The 20814-nt window shown below is 44.9% G+C and overlaps 1 protein-coding gene across 1 annotated transcript in view; it reads right to left on the reverse strand.

Moving 5' to 3' along the window:
• LOC122225013 (putative tetratricopeptide repeat protein 41) overlaps positions 1-20814 on the reverse strand; it is an 81745-nt gene that overhangs the window by 27891 nt on the left and 33040 nt on the right. Inside the window, 6 exon segments of the mRNA XM_042947557.1 lie at positions 6630-6808; positions 7652-7850; positions 13974-14213; positions 16898-17061; positions 17063-17337; positions 20144-20304. Coding sequence (XP_042803491.1) covers positions 6630-6808; positions 7652-7850; positions 13974-14213; positions 16898-17061; positions 17063-17337; positions 20144-20304 — 1218 coding nt within the window.

The following is a 20814-nucleotide window of genomic DNA, read 5'->3' on the forward strand; positions in this document are numbered from 1 at the left end:
GCTATGCCAAGAATTAAAACCCACTGACAAGATAGAGAATGACTAGGTATAACATCAGATGGGGTAGGCCACTCTGAGAAAGTGACACTTTGGCTGAGATCTAAATAACCAGAAAGAACTGGTACTACAAAAATATGAGTGGGAAGAATATTCCTGGCAGAGGCAACAGCTGGTGCCAAGGCCAAAAGGCAGAATGTACTTGAAGGACAGAAAGAAGGCCAGAGTGGCTGGCATCTAGAGGCCAAAAGGAAGATTCTTATAAGATGAAGCTACCTAGGCATGTCAGGGGTAGATTATACAAACGATTATAAATTAAACTGAGGAGTTCAGATTTTAGTATCAGTGCAGCAGCAGGTCTCTGGAATGATCTTAACCTGGAAAGTGACATGATCTGGTTTATATTCCTAAAAGCTCATTCTGGCTACTAAACAGAAATGGAACTTTTTTGGAACAAAAATGAAAGTAGGAGGACTAGTTAGGAGGCCATTACGATAGGCCAGGTGAGAGGTGATGGTGGCTGGTGAGCCACTGATGGCAGTAAAAAGCTGAGGTTAGGATATCCCCTCTCACCACTCCTACTGAATGATACTGGGAGTCCCAGCTAGTGCAATAAGACAAGAAAAGGAAATAAAAGATATACATGTTGGGAAGGAAGAAATAAAACTGATTTTGTTCACAAAAGATAGACCTGTCTGTGTAGAAAATCCCAAAGAATCAACAAAAAACTCGTAGAACTGGTAAGTGATTATAACAAGGTTGCAGGATACAAGGTTAATATACAAAAGCCAACTGCTTTCCTATAGACCAGCAATGAACAATTGGAATTAGAAATTTAAAACACAATACCACTTATAATAGTACCCCATAAATGAGAAACTTAGGCCTAAATCTAACAGAATATGTACTTGATCTATATGCAGAGAGCCACAAAATTCTGGTAAAGGATATCAAAGAAGATCTAAATAAACTGAGAGAGATTCTATGTTGATGGACTGGAAGACTCAACATTGTTAAGATGCTTGACTTATAAATTCAATACAATACCAATAAATCTTCTCTAGATGTCTAATTGATCTTTGACAAAGTAGCAAAGACAATTCAATGGAAGAAGTCTTAATTAACAAGTTGTTCTGGAACAACTGAACATCCGTATGAAAAAAAATTAATCTAGACAGAGATATTACACCTTTTGCAAAACACATAGTCAAAATGGATCATAGCCCTAAATATAAAATGAAATACTACAGGGGTGCCTGGGTGGCTCAGTCGGTTGGGTGGCCGACTTCGGCTCAGGTCATGATCTCGAGGTCCGTGAGTTCGAGCCCCGCGTCGGGCTCTGTGCTGACAGCTCAGAGCCTGGAGCCTGTTTCAGATTCTGTGTCTCCCTCTCTCTGACCCTCCCCCGTTCATGCTTTGTCTCTCTCTGTCTCAAAAATAAATAAACATTAGAAAAAAAAATGAAATACTACAAAAGTTTTAGAAGGAAACAGAAAAAAACCTATGTGACTTTGGTTTTGGTCATGATTTATTAAATACACCACAAAAAGCATAACCCATGAAAGAAAATACTGATTAAGTTAGACCTTATTAGAATTCAAAACTTGGTGGAGCGCCTGGGTGGCTCAGTCAGTTAAACGTCCCACATTTGATTTTAGCTCAGGTCATGTTCTCATGATGATAAGATCTAGCCCTGCATCAGTCTCCACCCTGGGTGTGGAGCCTGCTTAGGAGTCTCTCTCTCCCTCTCCATCTGCCCCTCCCTTGCTCGCATGCGTGCACACACACTTGCACTCTCTCGCTCTCTCACTCTCAAAACTATATATATATATATATATATATATATATATATATATATATATCCATCAGTGATAAGAAGTAAAGTCAGACAAGAACTAAAAATGTTCTTTGCATGGCCTGCTCAAGATCTTGCCTATCTTTATTGAAGGGCTCATTATTTTATTTAAGAGCCTTTTACTTATTAAAAGTATTAATCTTTTGCCTGCCACGTATGTCACAAATATTTTTGCCAGTTATCACTAGTCTTATAATTGTGTTTTTAATTTTCTGAGTTGTGTTGTTTTGTTTTGATTTACATGTAATTTCATTTATTTAGACACATTTATCGACTGTCTTCTTTGTGATTTACTCTTTTGCTTTCTTGCTTAGACGCCAACATTTTCTTATGGTTTTTTTTTTTAACATAAAATTTCATTAATTTACATTTAACTCTAATCTTCTTGGGATTTATTTTGGTGTAATGGCTCAGGTAACTTAACTTCTTACCAAGTAGTGAACCATTATCACAGCACTATTTATTCAATTTATTCCATAATCTTTCTAATTTGAAAAGTTTCTATCACTTACTAATTTTTTATATCCATACCTGAGTCTGTACCTGAGCTTCCTATTTTGTTCCACTGAGCTGTCTATTTTTGCTCCCAGTAGCATTTTTAAAATTATTACAGCTTCATAATATGTTTAAATAAGTTGACATTCAAATTGCCCTCATTATTTTAAACTCTTACTCTCACATATCTTCTTCTCCAAGAACTTTAAAATCATTTTGAAAATTTAGAAATGTTTTAATCCCATTGGGATTTCAATTAGAATTGTCTTATGTACATAAATCAACTGTGGAAGAACCGACAGCTTTACAATATTGAGTTGCTCTATCCAAGAATATGGTATGTCTCCCTATATACTAAAATTTTATTTTCTATAATTCTGAAACAGTTTTATAAAAATAAAGATCCACACATTTCTTGTTACATTTATTCGTAGATATTTCATATTTCCTGTGGCTACTGTAAATTGTCTTTTGTTCTTTTTATTTTTCTGTTGAGCTATTTTTAAAATTATTTGTAATAAATGATTTGTTCCATCTAAAATATTTAGAAGTTTCCAAAAGTATCAGAGAGCAAAACATCATACATTACTCATGAAAAGCTGATATTGTCCCATTTACTACAACCTTCTGACAAGATCCTGCACTGTAATGCATTTACCCTTTGCTCCAACAAGAAAGCCTGACCCTGCAAAACAATATGACTCTCCCCAACCCACCACATCTGCCACCTGGGAGAGTAGTCAGCCATCTGCCAACATGGAGCCATTCTGGGACCAGTCCTTCTGCCACATCTGTTTTTAGTCTGTCTCTTCTGGTGTTTGACTTTGTCTAAAAATGCAACTGCAGCCAGACATGGATTCTCTCTACTTTTTTGTGACCCAGGACTCCAGCTAAAAACAAGCTTATCATATCACAGATAATCTGTAAAACCTGACCCGACCATGGCGTTGTCCTCTAGACTCAAAGACCTCCCGACCGGCCTTCCTTCAGAGATGTAACTTGCCCAGAGGCATCTCGCAAGGAAGGGCAAACCCAGGAAGCAAGTGGACAGGCAGGAAACACGGGGCAAAAGCGATTTCCAGACTCAGAGCCAGGCGTCTTTTCCACCAACCGAGCAAGTTAGGGTTCTGGTTCTCATCACAGCCACCAGGGGGAGCCAAAGCACACAGTCCGGCGGCAGGCCCTAGGATGGGGGCGGGGCACGCATTCTTTTCCGGAGCTGCAGCCACAGACTCCTGGTGGGGAGTGACCTCACACACCCGTCGGCTCCCCCATCAGGCTGATGAGCCTGCCCACCCTCTCTTGGACCCGTACTGGCCTTGCTGAATTCTTCAGGTTCATCACTCTCCCCCTGACTCAGGGTCCTCAAACATGCTGTTCCCTCGGCCCTCTGTCCCATCGGCTCTCACTCCTCCTCCAAACCTCAGATGAAATGTCACTTATTCAGAGTGGCTTCTGCAGTTCCTGAGACAAGGCCACACCTCCTGCTCCGGGCTCCGGGCCAGGCCACCACCACCGTGTACCGCTCCCTCAGCTGCACTTCTCAGTAGGGTCTGTTTTATACTCTACCATAAGCTCCATCAGGGCAGGAGCCCTGTCTGTCTTGTCCACTGCTGCGTCCCTGGCATCTAGCACCAGGCTCACCACGACGCAGGCACTCGGTGAACGCTTGAATTAATTCAGAGGATCAGCTGGTAATCATGGCAAAGCACGCTTGCCCAGACCTCTTTATTAGAAGGGAGGACAGGGCTGAAGTGGCAAGCAATTCCTGAGACCGCAGCCCATAATACAGGATTTCTCAAAAACCTGCCTGAAAGAACATTCCAGCTTAAGGGCCTTGCCTCCAGCAGCACCCTAGGAGGGCAGAATGTCTCAGGACTGCGTGTGGCTACATAACCACGGTAGGAAAAGCCATGTCTGGGGGAGGCCCAGACAGCAACCAGACCCCTGGAAAGCCTCCTCTGACGATTCTACAGGATTCCTGCTATCATTAAACCCATTCCAATGAATCAAAGGCTATTCTATCACTTTGGTGACAAGTCTTATTGAGAAGAAAAGCTAGTAAAAACAAGATAAAAGGGGCTAGCCAGATGCCCGAGGCTTCCCTTGCATACTTTTGGCTTCCGTAATCTTGTTTGCCTGCTGCCTCCACCAACTAACTGCCCAGATAACACCACTGATAAGGGCCCCCTCCCCTTTTTGTTTTGTCTCTCCACCCCCTACCCTCCCAGCCATAAAAGGAGGCCAATGCCAAGGTTCGGGGCTCAGCCTTTGGAGGTGACACCGCTGGGCCAGCACCCGTGGGCAATAAACAGTCTTTTCTGATTCCCCGAGAGTGCGTGGGCTTGTCTCTTCCTGGGCGCTGAGTATTTGCTGTAACGTTATGACTTCTATTTTCAGCAACCCAAATGGAAGGACTTCAGGAAGACCCCCCCCCCCCCCCCCCCCCCACACACACAAATGGCCATAGACTGACTCTGCTTTGCTTTATGAAGACTGATGAGAGAAAGGGAATGAGGGCCTGGTTGCCATGAGAGAGAGGATGCAAGAGGCCATATTCCCAAGTAAAATCTATGGGAATCGGCCAAGACTGAACACGAGGGGTGAGGAAGATGGAAGGTGGCAAAGGCAGCAGTGATGGAGGCCGGGACCCCCTGCTAAGGAGCCTCCCCACCCGGGGTCTGGAGTAAGCAGAGACTACCCAGCAGCAGCTCAGAGCAGCATGCTTATGGAATCACCAGAAAGCCCTGCACATGTCTCCAGCCTAACTCAAAGGGACACATTCTGAACTAGGCTCATTTACATCCAGAAAATTCTCACACGCTGAAATGTTAGGTGATTTCCTCCCACTGGCAACCCCCAGCCCCCAGGCGTTTCCATCACCATAACAACCATGTGCCGACAAGCAGGGTGACATCATCAGGAAGGACTTTCACCCCCACCTCAAGATCTCTTCTGGGGGCTAGCTTCCAGCTTCCTATGACATACAGTGCTCCCCCCACACCACCTCCCGCCCCCTCCCTGCTTCCTCCGCCCTACAGCCCTAAGCACTGATGCAATTCCAGAGGCATCCTGGCTTTATTCGACACACTGGAATCTGTGGAGGATCGTTTGGGTCCTTCCACACGGAGGGTTTAGTGGATCGGAGAAATTCCAAAGGTACATAACTCATACGTGGCAGTGAGAATACAGGTAAAGGCTACATGCTTAAGGACCAAAAGGGATGCTGGAACACCGCAGCCCAAATCCACTCCTAACTACCCGGGAGACCTTGGGCAACTCGCTTCACCTCTCCGAGACTCAGTTTCCTGAGTTTCAACCAAGGCATTAGCAGGACTGCAGAGATTTGACGTGAATCAAGCAAAAGACATAAAAAGAATTGAACTTAGAGCCTGGCCCGTGACAAATGCTCAAGATCTGTTATTATGACCACTAGACGGCAAAACCATGAGAGCAGGGGTCATTTTTGAACTAGTGTTGAATTCGTTGAACTAGTTCACTGATGATGTCAGTAGCGCCCAGTGAGTCCAATGTCCCAGAGAAGGTGCGCAGTTACTATCTGTTGAAAGAATGAATGAGTGTTATTACTGTCTAGTGAGCCCGGAAATACAGGGGGAGAGAGAGAGACAGGCAAGGGAGAAAGGGAAGAAATATGAGCCAAAGTGCTGTCCAGATCCAAGCCCTTAGGCAGCAAGTCCGAGTACTGCCATCGCAATTCAGATCGAAGCCATCCTCGACAGCAATGGCGTGTCTCCAGGGCTGAGTGAGGGGCCCGGAGGGAGCTGGGGGCACTGTGAGCAAATGGAGGGAACACGGAAAGAACAAGCTGGGAGGGAGTATCCGAAATAATTCGGATTTGCATCTATGTCATCTGAACTACCCAGCTGGTCACTCAGGAAAGCTGTTGATCGAGCAGCAACACTGTTGGTGGCTCTCAGGAAAGGGGTCACATACACCGACCTTCCAAAAGGCCATCAAGGCTGCAAATGCAGATCAAGGAGGGAGACGTTAGCAGTGTGGTTGAAGCCACGAGAAAATAGAGAAAGAAAAAATGCATAGGAAACAGCCACAGCAAGACGATACAGAGGAGCCTTTCAGAATTAACACTCCCCCCCCCCCCCATTTCCTAGCTTCAGAAATTGGTGGCCTACATTGTGGGTAGGAACACACAGGGAGGTCTGTTGGAGTGATTGGAATTAGATGAGGAAACGGGAGAACAGTAACTCTTGGCCACTTAACATCCCAGCGAAATGGACTATGGAAACCTAGCTACTCACTGTACCTGACGGTGTATGTCTCTTCCTCATTTTATGGCACTTCTCAGCTTTAACCTTGGCCACTGTGAGTAAATAGGCCCCAGCAGCATCATATCCGACTTCTGCTAACACATTCCAGTAGTGGATGAGGTGCAGCCATGTCCAGAAGCTCAAGTTTTGGATCTTCGATACAGAATCTGTGATACTTGTAACACAATGAATTCATGTGAGTCATTTTAGTATTTCATGCCTTGAAGGAAGCTGTTCGGTTTGCCCCATTCCATTAGCCTATTCATAAACTCCTTGACCACTACGACTTTGGTAGGTCACCAGATAGATGTGAACCTGTCCCTCTTAAGCAGTCAAAGCCATTGCCACGTCTCTGTCCAGGAGGCCCCTCCTCTAGGCAGGCTCCCCGAATCTACCAGGCGGAGCAAGCCCCTCCCTGTCCCGAGCGTGCCCACCTCTGGGTCTTTGCTCTAGCGAAGCACTGTCCCCCATGTGTGGCTCTTCTCTGGCTCCACATCTGCCCAGCTAGATAGAGCCAGATCTCACTCACTCCTGCATCCCCGGGGCCTCCAAGAACATGGGAGACAGAGTGGGTCAATGATACACGTCTGCCAAAGGGGTACATAAGAGGACAAGAAAGTAGGGGAGATGAAGAGAAGGAGAAGGGTGGAGAGGAGGGAGAAGAAAGGAAAGGGAGGAGATTAGGTGGGTCTGGCAGGAGAATATAGCCAATCCTTTGTCCTTGCCCAGCCACAAGTCCTTCTCTCTCTGGAATCCTCCTCTCTGAGAGGAATCCATGTGGATTCAGGAGGGAAGAGAACACTGCAGAGCCAGACGATCCAATGGAGCAACGCTGGGAATCCATCAGCCACAGAAACTGGTGCTGAATGATGGGCCCATCCGAATGAATGAATGGGTTGCCGAACGACTAAGTGAATGAATGTGCCCTGCTGAAACGAGCCATGGGTATCCGAACACAGTGTTTGGCAAAGGAGGAACGAAATCTGCCCAAACGCCACATAAAGAGGACACGTCTTACCTAGGACTTGACAGAAAGCTGCACAAACCCCCCCAGGAGCCACTCATTTTCAAATGCCACGGCAGCTCCTCAAATACCCTCCAGAAAGTGGTTTGCCGTTGGAAGTATCGAACTAAGATCTGGTGGAAATGTGTCTTCTTGTGATTTGTTGGGTTCTGAAAGGTATATGGACGGCTTTCTCTGACAGGAGTGACCACACCTATTGAAAAATCAGTGACAGTTGAATGCGTCTGCCTTCTTAGTGTATGAAAACATACAGTAGATAACAGCTCTGTGGCCATAGACACAATGAAACAGTAGCTTGAAAAAAAAAAACCTGAAATATTAAAAATATATTTTCTTTGATTTTTTTTAATGTTTATTTTTGAGAGACAGAGCGAGCAGGGGAGGGGCAGAGAAAGAGAGAGACACAAAATCTGAAGCAGGCTCCAAGCTCTGACCTGTCAGCACAGAGTCCAATGTAGGGCTCGAACCCACAAACTGCAAGATCATGACCTGAGCCGAAGTCGGATGCTTAACTGACTGAGCCACCCAAAATGCATCTTCTTATAAGTCAGTCTGAATTGACCAAAGAATTAGTTACAGTTGTGATCACTGACCCAGATTTTTGAGAAGCTAGGGAGCATGCTCATTTTTCATGGTGTCTTCCCCTCTCCCAAAGAAATATTTGTAACCCACTTTTCTATGTTAAACATATACCACGGCTACCACATAAATAAGCACTTTCCAAAATTTGAGGACACGCAATTTGGAGAAGTTCACCTGCCACCTGGGTCTCATCTAGGCCACCGGGAGCTAAGCAAATTAACGGCAAATTGGATGTTAGAGCCAAGTTTACTATGCTTTCACTAGCAAAGAGAAATGATTCCAACCAATCTTACTACCCAGAAACAACCTGCTTAAAAACAGAAGGGCTTGGTTTCATTAAAAACTTCAAGGGGGTGCCTGGGTGGCTCAGTTAGTTAAGTGGTTAAGCATCTGACTCTTGATTTCAGCTCAGGTCATGATCTCACGGTTCGTGAGTTCGAGCCCTGTGTCAGGCTCTGTGCTGGCAGTGCAGAGCCTGCTTGGGATTCTCTCTCTCTCTCTCTCCCTTTCTCTCTTTCAAAATAAATAAATAAATAAATAAAAAAGAAGAACTTCAAGATACCTATCCTTGAAAGGTAAAATAGAAGTGTTTAAAATGTTCTGCTTGATGTTTTTTCTCACAAGATGAATGGGACACAGGGCTGGATGGCACACCTGCTTCAGAAACCCATGGAAGAGGAAGGAAAGTTCCTCCTTGCACTGAGCATGGCAAGGGCATTTTTGTGGGGAATGAGAGAGAAAGAGAACTGGGACAAATATTACCCCGCATCCGAGATTTAGAGTATTAAACACAATGCTTAACATGTACAAAACATTGTCATAAAAGACACTGAGTTTATTTTTTTTTAAGTTTATTTATTTATTTTCAGAGACACAGAGACAGCGTGAACAGAGGAGGGGCAGAGAGAGGCAAGAGAGAATCCTGAGCAGGCTCCATGCTGCCAGCACAGAGCCTGATGTGAGGCTCCAACTCATGAACCATGAGATCATGGCCTGAGCAGAAATCAAGAGTCAGATGCTTAACCGACTGAGCCACCGAGGTGCCCTAAGTTTATCTTTTTACAAAATATCCTTGTGAGATATGAAAGGATATGAAAATCCCTGTGATTTTCCCATATAATTTCTCATGTCAACTTTCCTGGGCAAAGGGATGCCCAGAGAGCTGGTTAGGTACTGTTTCCCGGTGTGCCTGTGAGGGGGTTTCTGGAAGAGACTAGCACTTGAATGAGTCCACTGAGTGAAGGAGATTGCCCTCACCACTGCAGACGGGCCTCATCCAATCTGTTGAGGGCCGGAATAGAAAAAAAAAAAGGCAGAGGAAGGACAAATCTTCCCCTCGGCTCCAGCTGAAACCTCTGTCTTCTCAGCACTTCTGGGTCTCAGACCTTTAGACTTGGACTAGAAATTATAGCACTGACTCCCCTGGTCCCCAGTAGCACTACCACCAGCTTTCCTGCACCTCTAACTTGCAGACAGCAAGATCCTGGGACTTCCCAATGTCCACAATCACGTGAGTCAAAACCGCACAATAAATCATTTTCTAGATATCTATGTAGAGACACACACATAGAGAGATACATAGAGCTAGAAAGAGATAGAGAACTAATCCTAGTGGTCCTGTTTCTCCAGAGAACCCTAATACAATCTCCATATGACAAATGAAATTACTTAAAGTCAGAGGGGCCAGGTGGCTGGTCTCTGGCCAGCACGTGAGTGGAGAAGCAGGATTCGAACCTTCTGACTCGATTCCAGTGCTTCTCCACTTAACATGAGACGGGAGGAATGGCCTGACCACAGCATCATCTGTGCAAAGTTCAGCACAGTTCTCACGGACACACTTTCTGGTGGACATCTCTGTACTGCTCCTTTCTCTCATGACAGGCTACATTGTGCTGTGTGGACAAACGACCTCAAAATCTCAGTGGCTTAAAACAGCAAAGGTTTATCATGCCATCACAGATAATGACGGTCCTGGCTCAATCTCCAAATCCAGGTCCGCTCACGCCAGGACTGACAGACCAGCCGCCATCTTGAACATTGCCAGTAGCCACGTACAACTCGTTGGACAGAACGGGTCACAAGGTGCTACCCAATAAAGGGACCAGAAAGTGCTTCCCATGGTGGGTGGAGGGGCTGGAAATATTGGCAATTAGCTGTCACGGCCACCACGGTGCTTATCATTGTGCCGGACGTTGTATTAAGCACCTTACGTTAGGTATACTTAGCATTTTTAATACCCTCGAGGTGAACACCACCATTATCCCCATTTTGCAGGTGAGAAACTGAGTCTTAGAAAGTTAAGCACCTTTCACAAGGCCAGGCCAGTTCTGTCAGATTGAAAGTCCTTGCTCTTAACAAGAAATCATTTATAGTAGATGCCATAGCGATTGCCAGTCGGAAAGAAGGTAGACTCTTTGCGAAACAGCATGCGGGCCTGGGAGTGAGGTAAAGACAGGGTGAAATGAGGCTGCTCCTCTACCATGACCACAGTGTCACCTGCGGGTAGCAGGTGAACAGGTAGTGAGTAGCTCACACTTCCCTTCCTGTGCTCAGCCCTCCAGATCCTGATTCCACCACAGGCAAACACCAGAGGCTGAGGGTCAGTACTGGCTCCCAAAACAAGGGATATGGAAGCTTCTAGAAACGGCAGGCCCAAAAAGCCAACTGCCAGGAATAGCTGTGCATTCATTCAGCAAACATCTATTGAATGTAACTGGAGTGGGGCCCAGGGAACTCAGACCTGCTTGAAGGTGTTTGATGAAATGGAATAACACTTATGCTAACAGAATTCAAGATTACCAGCTGATTTGCATGGATCATTTTGGGAAGGACGGTAGGTAAAAGGCCACAGGGGAGACAGATGAGTAAAACAAAGGGAGAATTCAGAATGGCTAACATTTCTTAAGAATTCACCATGGGCCAGGCCTAGTCTAAGTACTTGTAATTACATGAATTACACATTGAATGCTTGCTAGTCATAATGTTCTGAGCTTGGTACACTTATTATTTTACAAAAGAGGGATGTGGGTAGAAAGGGATCCGGTCTTCAGCTAGGAAGTGGGAAAGCCAAGGCTCACCCCGATCTAGCATCAGGGGCCACTTTTACCCATTATGCTAGGCTGGACCCTTCTATGCAACAATTAATCACTGCAAAATGGGCTTCACAGACTCGGTTTTCGGAGCTTCTGTGAAGTGAGGGGTTATACGAAGTAAAGGAAGGAGCTCTTTCCAGGAAGGGCTCCCTGAGATCCCGGGAAAGGGTGAGGTTTGGGGGAGGAGGTCGCATGGCTCAGGTCTTCCAGAAAACACCTTCTCTCCCTTTGGACACCAGCACCATCCCGACACCTCAAGGGCTGGCTGCCAGAGGGCAAAGAGACAGGGATCCCAGCATGAGGCTTGGTTTTCCTGGGGGGAACCCTGCAGGGGCAGCGGGGAGGTACCCACGTCAGTAAGCACAAACCAGAAGAGCCTCTATGTGGTAGCCACAGCCAACAGACAGAGGAGCACAGGTAACACTGCTCAGGGTCTCCCACAGGCACCTGGGGCAGGTGAGGACTTTCTAGGAGGCTGGTGGGAAACAGAACTGATATGACCTAACCTAGCCAGCGAACGTTCTGTGTACACAAGAAATAAATGGAATAACGTATATGAAGCGGCTGGCACAGTGAAAGCACTAAATAATAGTGGTGGTTATGATGGCCAGGGGCAACAAGATGTGACAATGCTCTGGCCACACTAGAACAGCATTTCCCAGCTTTCTGGGTCTCCCCCCTAACCCCCCTTTCCCTTTTCAGCCCCACTGATACGCACGCATGCACACACACATGTACACGCATATGTTCACCCACATACAAAGAGTATATAAGACCAAACAATCCTCAGCTCTGGTAGCAAAAAGGGAAAAGACGTTGCTGGACCACAGCCCAGGGTACAAAGCCTGCCTCTAGACTAGCCAATTTTTGGTAGGAGTAATTTAAGTTACAAATTGAATACAATACTTACAAACTGAATACAATACTTAAAGAGAGTATTAATTTCAAAGGAAAGAAGCATCCACATATACGTGTGGCTAAGAGACAAGTTTGCCTCAAAATAATTGATAAGACATTGAGACAAACTATGTCAAAAGATAGCCCTTTACCAAAAAATATCATAGCAGACTCAAGTCCTACAGCCTTCGCTTTGGCATCTTTTTTCTCCTTGTAGGATATGCTTTACTTCCCATGCTCAAGCTACCTGGAAGTGAATTGTTGCAATTACAATTCCTGGCGCCTCTGGTAAAGATGTATTCACATCCTGGTTGTTGTTGTTGTTGTCTTTGTTTTCCTGACAATAGTGAATATTGCCAGCAGTGCTTTCTTTAGGGGCTCACAGTGCAGAGAAGGGCTACAGCATATACCCAGAATTTTAACAGCCACACCATGGCCTTGTCCCTGCACCTCCAAGAGTGTTACTGTTCTACAGGAAAATGGAGAGACTAAGTGTGTTGCAAACCATCAGAGACCAAGTGAGCAGAAGAACTGACATCACACCTTAAGAGCATCCTCACTCCCCTCCCAACCCTCCCCCCAACCCCCCCCCCCCCCCCCCCCCGCCCTGCTCTCTTCGCTACCTTATGTAACTTTAGAGGTGGTGGGAATGACGACAATGTAGGAGGGAAACAATCTTTTAAAAAAGAAAGTGAAAAAGGACATAGTAAACCCGAAAGGAAATTTGCACAGAGCTTAGAATCTTTGCAGAGGCTGTGATGTAAGGTTTTTGAAGTCCACCAACCTGAAGTTCTCTGTGTGGCTAGAGGGCTCTGCTTCTAGGTCAAGAGTCTGTGATTGCCATTGTTTCTCAGATTCAGACCTCAATCCTTTCAGAAGGGGATAAGAATTTGATTTCAGGGGCGACAGCGTAGCTCAGTTGGTTAAGCATCCAGCTCTTGCTTTCGTCTCAAGTCATGATCTCATGGTTTGTGAGACTGAGCCCCACATTGGGCTCTGCATCGACAGCACAGTGGTTGTTTGGGACTCTCTCTCTCTCTGCCCCTCCCCACTTGCACAAGTGCACGCATGCTGTCTCTCTCAAAATAAATAAACTTAAAAAAAAAAGAATTTGATTTCAGAATTAGGGCAGAAACTGCTAATGCCTATCCAATAACCATCTCCCTCATCTTTGTTAGTAACAGATGCCCACCTTAGTTTAGGGTGGCAACACACCCCATTGAAACCTCTGTTCCCCAACTTTTCTCATATCTAACTGTGGCCAAATGACAATGTTTTAGAGACAGAGTGGAAATGTTGGTGAAAACCTGGGAAAGCTCCTTAAAAGCAAATGCAAACCCTTCTTTTCATCCTTCCTATTGCCCAAAATGCGATGGCTGAAGCTCCAGCAGCCATGCTGCTTCCAGCAGTCATCCACATGAGATGACCCTGAGAATGCAAGCTAATGTGTGGATCAGGGACATAGAAGGAAGAGGGTCCCAGATGACTTTGTGGAGCCAACAGGGCAGCCCTGAACTGCCTACTTTCAGAAAGTTCTCATGTGAGAGAATAAACCCTGGGATGTAAGCCATTGAAGTCAGGTCTCAGTTACTCACAACCAGGTACAAGTATTAATTTATATGACCATGTATACACATGTTTACAGATTCATTCCTACTTGAGAAATGCTAGCTGCAAGCTTTCCCTTGAATGCAAACTTCCCTTTTCCGAACTAGCAGGTACTTACACAGATTTAAGCCCTCAACCAAGAAGCTTGTGCTCCACAGCACTCCGCAGGGACTGGTGCCTGAAGTACAGGAGGCCATTGGGCTTCTCCTGGACCCACTGTCTGCTGGCATTGCGGAAGGCAGCCCAGTGCAACATGGTCACTTTGTAGTGATCCCTGTAGCCCAGCATGTCCAAAAGCTGGAATATCTCATCCTCGGCCAATCCACAATGTGAGATGCTCAAAAAGCACAGAGTGTCGGCCACCCAGCCATCCGGTGCTATACAGATAACACAATGACAGCAATGACAAAAAGAACCGTCCACATCTGCCAGGCATCATTCTAAATGTCTAAATGTCGTGTATGACTATACAACTTGTTTCCTTTAATCATCCTATAGGCAGATACTATATAACTTCCCCTGTCTTACAAATAAGAAAAATAAGGGGCGCCTGGGTGGCTCAGTCGGTTAAGTGTCCGACTTCGGCTCAGGTCATGATCCCACGGTCTGTGGGTTCGAGCCCCGCGTCAGGCTCTGTGCCGACAGCTCAGAGCCTGGAGCCTGTTTTCAGATTCTGTGTCTCCCTCTCTCTCTGACCCTCCCCCGTTCATGCTCTGTCTCTCTCTGTCTCAAAAATAAATAAACGTTAAAAAAAAAATTAAAAAAAAAAAAAAAGAAAAATAAAGCCCAGAGATGTTAAATAACTTAGCCAGTCACACAGGAATAAGTGCAGAACTGGGATTTGAGCACAGAATGCCTGGCTTTGGAGCCCATACTTTCAGGCATTAAGTTATCATCCACTTTGTCCCAACTAATACGTCCATGTTAGCTATGGTTATAAGCTGGAAAGCTTGCCAATTATCATACTGCTGAGCAGTCTATTAATACTTTCAAATATCAAGTTTGCATCGATGGGTCTGAATGGTTTTTTGGTATGATTGCTATCTTGCCACAGACACCACTGGAGCCAGCTCTATGTTACTCACCTGACCCTTAGCTTTTTCAGCCAGAGCTGGATTCCTGCTGGCTTTATGACCGGCTCTAAAGAGATCCTCAAGACCACTGAGAGAAAGGACAAAGTCTACCATTCTAAATGGACTTCTTGTGCCAGGACTGGGGAATGAACCTCAAACACCTGTAATCTTTGAGCAGAGGGAGCTGCTCAGCCCCAGCTGTACAAGCTCCTTCTGAAGTTGACCCCAGGTTTACCAAGTTCTTCCTGTACCTGTGGCTGAGTGCCTTGGGCCTGAGGAGGGGTCAGTGGGCAGGAGGAGGAAAGTCAGCTGGGGACAGGAAGGCCTGGGCTTTCCCGCACAGTCCCAGACAAGCAGGAATATCCCTGGGCACAGCCATGGGCCACCTTGCCTGCGTGACCCTTCTCAGGGCACAGAGACCTTTCTTTCACCTCCTTGCAGGTGAAGGAGAGCACACTAAATTTGAAATTCATTTTATTTGCAGAAATGCAAAGTCTAGAGCAAAAAAAAATGGGGCAGGACAATATGTGGTCACACCAACCAATGTGTCTTTCATTGCAAGTATTTTCTGCTTCTTTCCCCACCCCCACATCCCCCTTCCTGCTCCATTCTAAATTCATCAAACTTAAGAGAAGGTTATTATGGTAGAAACTCAAGTTTCAAAAGCCTTTTGAAGATCCTAGCAGAGATAATGGCTTTGAGAACAAACTTTGCTTCTCAAAAGACTGTGGAATATCAAAAGACAAAAATGCCTGACCAACTCATGGAATACGTCTTTTAACCACAAACAACAGACTCAGTTACAGGGTGAGCTAAAGAGGACTGAACCAAGCAAGGTGGAGGAGACAGTGCGAGAAGAGAGCAACAGAGTTGCTCAGGTGGGCCTGTGCTGTTCCCTGAACCCAAGCTGTGAGCAGGGACAGGGAACCTACTGGATGCACCTGGGGACCCAATAGTACAGACAGCCTGTGCTGTGCCTCCCATTGGGAGCCTAGAAGGCCGGTGCCTGTAGATTTTCTGATGCCCCCAGAACCAGAGAGCAGAAACCACTATGGGGACACCTACAGAGCCAGATCTCTGAAGGTGCAGTGAGCAACCAACATTCTCTGTCAGGAATGCTGAGTACCCATAAGACTATGGGCTCCAGGAGAGTGCACATGTTAGTGGAGGAGAGGGGCCTCCTCACATTAGAGTGAGGGAAAATGGCAGCAGATGGCAGCATAGATCGAACATCCCAAGAACAGATGGGAACACAGCCATCCTAGAGGATGCCAGCATTGGAGTAAGTCAGTATCTGTGGACCATCTGGGGCCATGACCACCTCAGTGGAAGCCAGCAGGGACAGATGACAACCAAGGACATCCAGCACCAAGACCCTCAGATTTAAGCTCAACCCCAAAGAAACACACACAGGAAGGACATAAATCCTCTCTTGACTGAAAACACCCTGAATTGTACCAAAAAAAAAAAAAAAGCTGAATTGACGGATTTAACCTAGATGAACTGAATTAGGTTTCTGCCATCACTTGAACTATAGGCTCAAAAGAGTTGAGTTATAGAAATAACAAAGGCCCATTTCTTAGATTCCTGAAAAATTGTCTAATATGGTTCCCTTTACAGTCAGCATAGAACTCCCTAGACAGGGTTGTTGGATTTAGCAAATAAAAACGCAGAGTAACTAAATTTTAATTTTAGATAAACAACAAATTAATTTTGGGTATAAGTATGTCCCATGCAATAATCCGGGATATACTTGTAATGAAATTATTTATTTGTAATTCAACTAATTTTTAGTATAAGTGTGTCCCATGCAATAATTGAGACATACTTTTACTAAAGGACTGTTCTTTGTCTGAAATTACAATTTAACTGGGCATCTTGTATTTTCTCTGACAACCCCATCCTTGGGCCCTCCTCCTCTGGGTGGTCCACCATACATCTTTCTCCCTGTGGACTCTAGCAGGTTGTCGATACTGGCCAAGGCCTACCTTCTCCTACAGCCACCGTGTCTGAATTTGCCTTTTTTGGTGTAAAAGTCCAGCTATAGTCCTCAATCCAGCGTTTCAGAATCAATTCCCAGAGCTCCTGAACAGACACCACCTCCAAGTACTCCTTCAGACACTGATAATCACCTAGGTAGATTCTACATTCTGAGTTCATTCGCTAGGATCGTGAGTTTTAAAGGATTCAGGTTTGTTTTTTTCCTCAAAGTGGATTGGCTCTGTTGGAGGGCGTCTTTGTTGGGAATGGAGAGACGCTGCCTAAAGACATTTAGTTTCACTTCTTTGTCTCCTATGCTAATGAACTCCACCGTCCTCACATCTGGGCGAGCACATAGCAACTTGTAGGACAGGCTGGAGGAGACAGTGCTCGTGATGAATTTGCAATGAGGAGGCAGCGAGCATGGCAGCCAAGAAAAATCTTTTGCCTGGTGGAGAAAGTCAAAGATATTTGAAAACTTTAAAGACTTTAAAACTACTTTGCTGATGGTTTTTAAACTTAGAGCAGCTAGAATATAGGGAGTAAGTAGAGGGTTAAGGGCTGGGGTGAAGGCTATTAGCGATAAGGTGGATAGTAAGCAATATGGTGATGATACCAATTCACACTCTACAGAACTATATTCACGGACTTACCCATCTGTTATGAATTTGATAGTACAAAGGTGACCTCTCAAAAGAGGTTTGTACGGGGCACCTGGGTGGCTCAGTCACTTAAGTGACTCTTGATTTCAGCTCAGATTACGAACGCACGGTTCATGGGATCGAATCCCACATCGGGCTCTGTGCTGACAGTGCAGAGCCTGCTTGGGATTCTCTCTCTCTCTCTCTCTCTGCCTCTCCCTGCTCTCTCTCTCTCAAAATAAATAGATAAACAGTTAAAATAAAAAATAAAAAAAGGTTCCTACAAGCAAGTAATCTGACAAATCTTAGGCTTCTAAAGAATGACCTATAGTGACGATCAAGGGAAATCTAAGAGTGCAAACTGAACCATTCAACTGAAAACCAGAACATTGTTTTATGATGAAGAATCTTGCTTTGTACAGCAATACTATTATAAATTAAATGGCTTTATTTGGGGATAAGATAAACACCTAATCAGATCTTTCTAGATTCCTTTAACAGCCTTTCCTACCCCTCTTTGACTAATAATCGCAAATATAATAATAATAATAACAACAGTAACTACCAAACAGTGACTGCTTACTCTGAGCCAGGCACTGAGCTGAATGTGTCTTCGGGTACTGTTAGGGATTTTTATTTTTATTTTTTTATTTTTTGATACTGTGACATTTCTCTGGGGCCTTAGAGATTCAGGAGAGACTGTTTTTCCCAAAGCAAGCTAAGTCCCGGGGGTGGTGGGCAGCTTGCCTGGAACATGCCTGTCATGTGCAGACCCACAGATCCAAGAACACACCCCCACCTACCTTCTCATCTGACTCGCATTCACCAAGCCAATATTTCCCTGCCCCACATCATCATCCTGGGGCTAGGACCAGACAACTAGGGACAACTATGCCACAAAGCCTGCTGAAATTACACAAACTAGCCAATCCTGAATGGCTTCCTCTACCTTTCCCACGGGAACCCCAATGAAGGCTTTGGCCTTGGCCTTCTCCTGGCTCCAGTCTTCTGCCTCCTGACCACCCTGATACTTCCCCTGGGGCCCCGAGTGGCATGGCGCATCTCCTTCTCTCAGGAAATGTAAGTAATCGCTTCCTTCAATGCCATTGGCATCTCCGTGCCATCACTCGGTCATCCTCCTATATATCAAAGCCCAGCACTTGTCACAGTTTGCAATCTTGTCCTTATTTGTGTAATAGCATCATTAACATCAGCCATCCCCTGTTAGAATGAAAGCTCCGTTTCTCTGCAGGGACCATGTCTGACTCTGCTTGTAGTGCTTTTGCTATAGTGAGTGGTCAAGAACTATTTGCTGAATTTGTGGTGGTTGCCATGCATTAAATTAAAAAGATTATAAAACAATACGGTGTGTAATTTCATTTACGTAAGCGTCAAGGAGTGTACATAGACACCCATAGAAGAAGGAAGGCTATACTCCAAAACGTAGAAGAGTGGTGAGACTGTGAGTATACCTAATTTTCTGTTTTCTTTTTCTTCATCATATTTTCTATCAGAAACATATATTACTTACCTAATTTATAATTTACATGTGTTTTTAAGTTTTAGAGAAAATTCTTCACAAGGTTCCAGTGATCCAATATCAGCTCAAACAGAAGAAAAACTAAGGAGGGGCACCTGGGTGGCTCAGTCAGTTAAGCGTCCAATTTCGGCTCAGGTCATGATCTCATGGTTCATGAGTTTGAGCCCCGTGTTGGGCTCTGTGCTGACAGCTCAGAAACTGGAGCTTGCTTCGGATTCTCCCGCTCTCTCTGCCCTTCCCCCATTCACACTCTGTCTCCCTCTCCTTCAAAAATAATCGTTAAAAAAAAAAGATAAGAAAAACTAAGGAGAGCAACCAATCGATGGGATTTGGTATGTGCATAATCAGTATAGATGACGCAGGTCATAATATACAACATAAAGAAAATACTAGGAGTCCAATAAATGCCTGATCAATGTATAAAATGGGGGGGGGGGGCGGTGCAGAATCAGGCAGAAGTAAAGGTCACAGTTTCCAGAACCAGACTGTCCATGTCTGAATTCTGAGTCTAACACAATCTTAGGATGTTGGACAAGCCACCTAACACCTCCATGCTCAGTCCCCTCTGTATAAACAGGGATGATGATCACAGTCTCTCTTTCATAGGGTTCTTCTGAGAATTAAATGCGTTAATATTTGTAAAGTGCCTAGAAAGGTGCCTGACCCGTTGTGTCACAGAAGTATTTGTTCAATAAAACATATAGTAGTAGCTATAAGCAATGCTGGCTATAGCTACAGATATGCAATGCAATGGAAAGGTGTTACAGGGGCGTCTGGGAGGCTCAGTCAGTTGGACATCCAACTTCAGCTCAAGTCATGATCTTGTGGTCATGAGTTCAAGCCCTGTGTCAGGCTCTGCACGGACAGCTCAGAGCCTGGAGCCTGCTTTCCTCCCTCTCTCTCTCTCTCTCTCTGCCCCTCCTCCGTGCTCGTTCTCTCACTCTCTCTCTCTCTCTCAAAAATAAACATTGAAAAAATTAAATAAAAAGAAAGATGTTACATACCTTCTAAATTATGGAGTTTTCTTTTTATAAAACAGTAATAAAATAGGTATTATTTTAAAAAGAGATTACCTTCTGTCCTAAAATCCCATAAATGCCAATCAATTCTTCAATTCCATCTAGGACAAGTATGCATGGCTTTAAATTGATGGAAGCAATGAAAACTTCCACAAGAAGTGAAAAGACTAAGACATTTGAGCCTTCGTTAAGAACATCAGTTTCAAGCTGAGTACCTAGAGCATAGGAATTTGTTCAAATTAGGCAAAAATGTTTCCATCATTGCTAGAATATGTTAATGGGATGGGGAGGCGGAAGGGGTTGGGAACAATGAGTGCTATTCACAGCTGTACAGCTGACACATATAGGTATATGTGTGATTAGCAGCCTAAAAATATTCAACCCAAAAGGGATAATGATATTTACCACCAGATGTCTCCTATACATTTTCAGGATTTTATATAAAAAATATTTTGTATGATCCAAAGCATTACTCTCATCTTCCAAAATGCAAAAATAGTTCATGTTACAAAGAGCTGGATGGGAAGAAAGAGAAGCCAGTCTATGCAGTCTGCGAAGTTTATGCAGCTCTGTAACATCAGGTGGCTCTTTAGGGGCCACGGCTACCACCTGGGTGGTCCAGCAGGGGCACACACGCATCATCCCCCACCACTGCCTGGTCTCTTCAGTTCTCGCCCACATCAAATCTGACATAACCAATCCTAAATTACTCTATCCGCAATATT

Source organism: Panthera leo, chromosome B4, assembly GCF_018350215.1.
Source record: "Panthera leo isolate Ple1 chromosome B4, P.leo_Ple1_pat1.1, whole genome shotgun sequence".
Taxonomy (NCBI): domain Eukaryota; kingdom Metazoa; phylum Chordata; class Mammalia; order Carnivora; family Felidae; genus Panthera; species Panthera leo.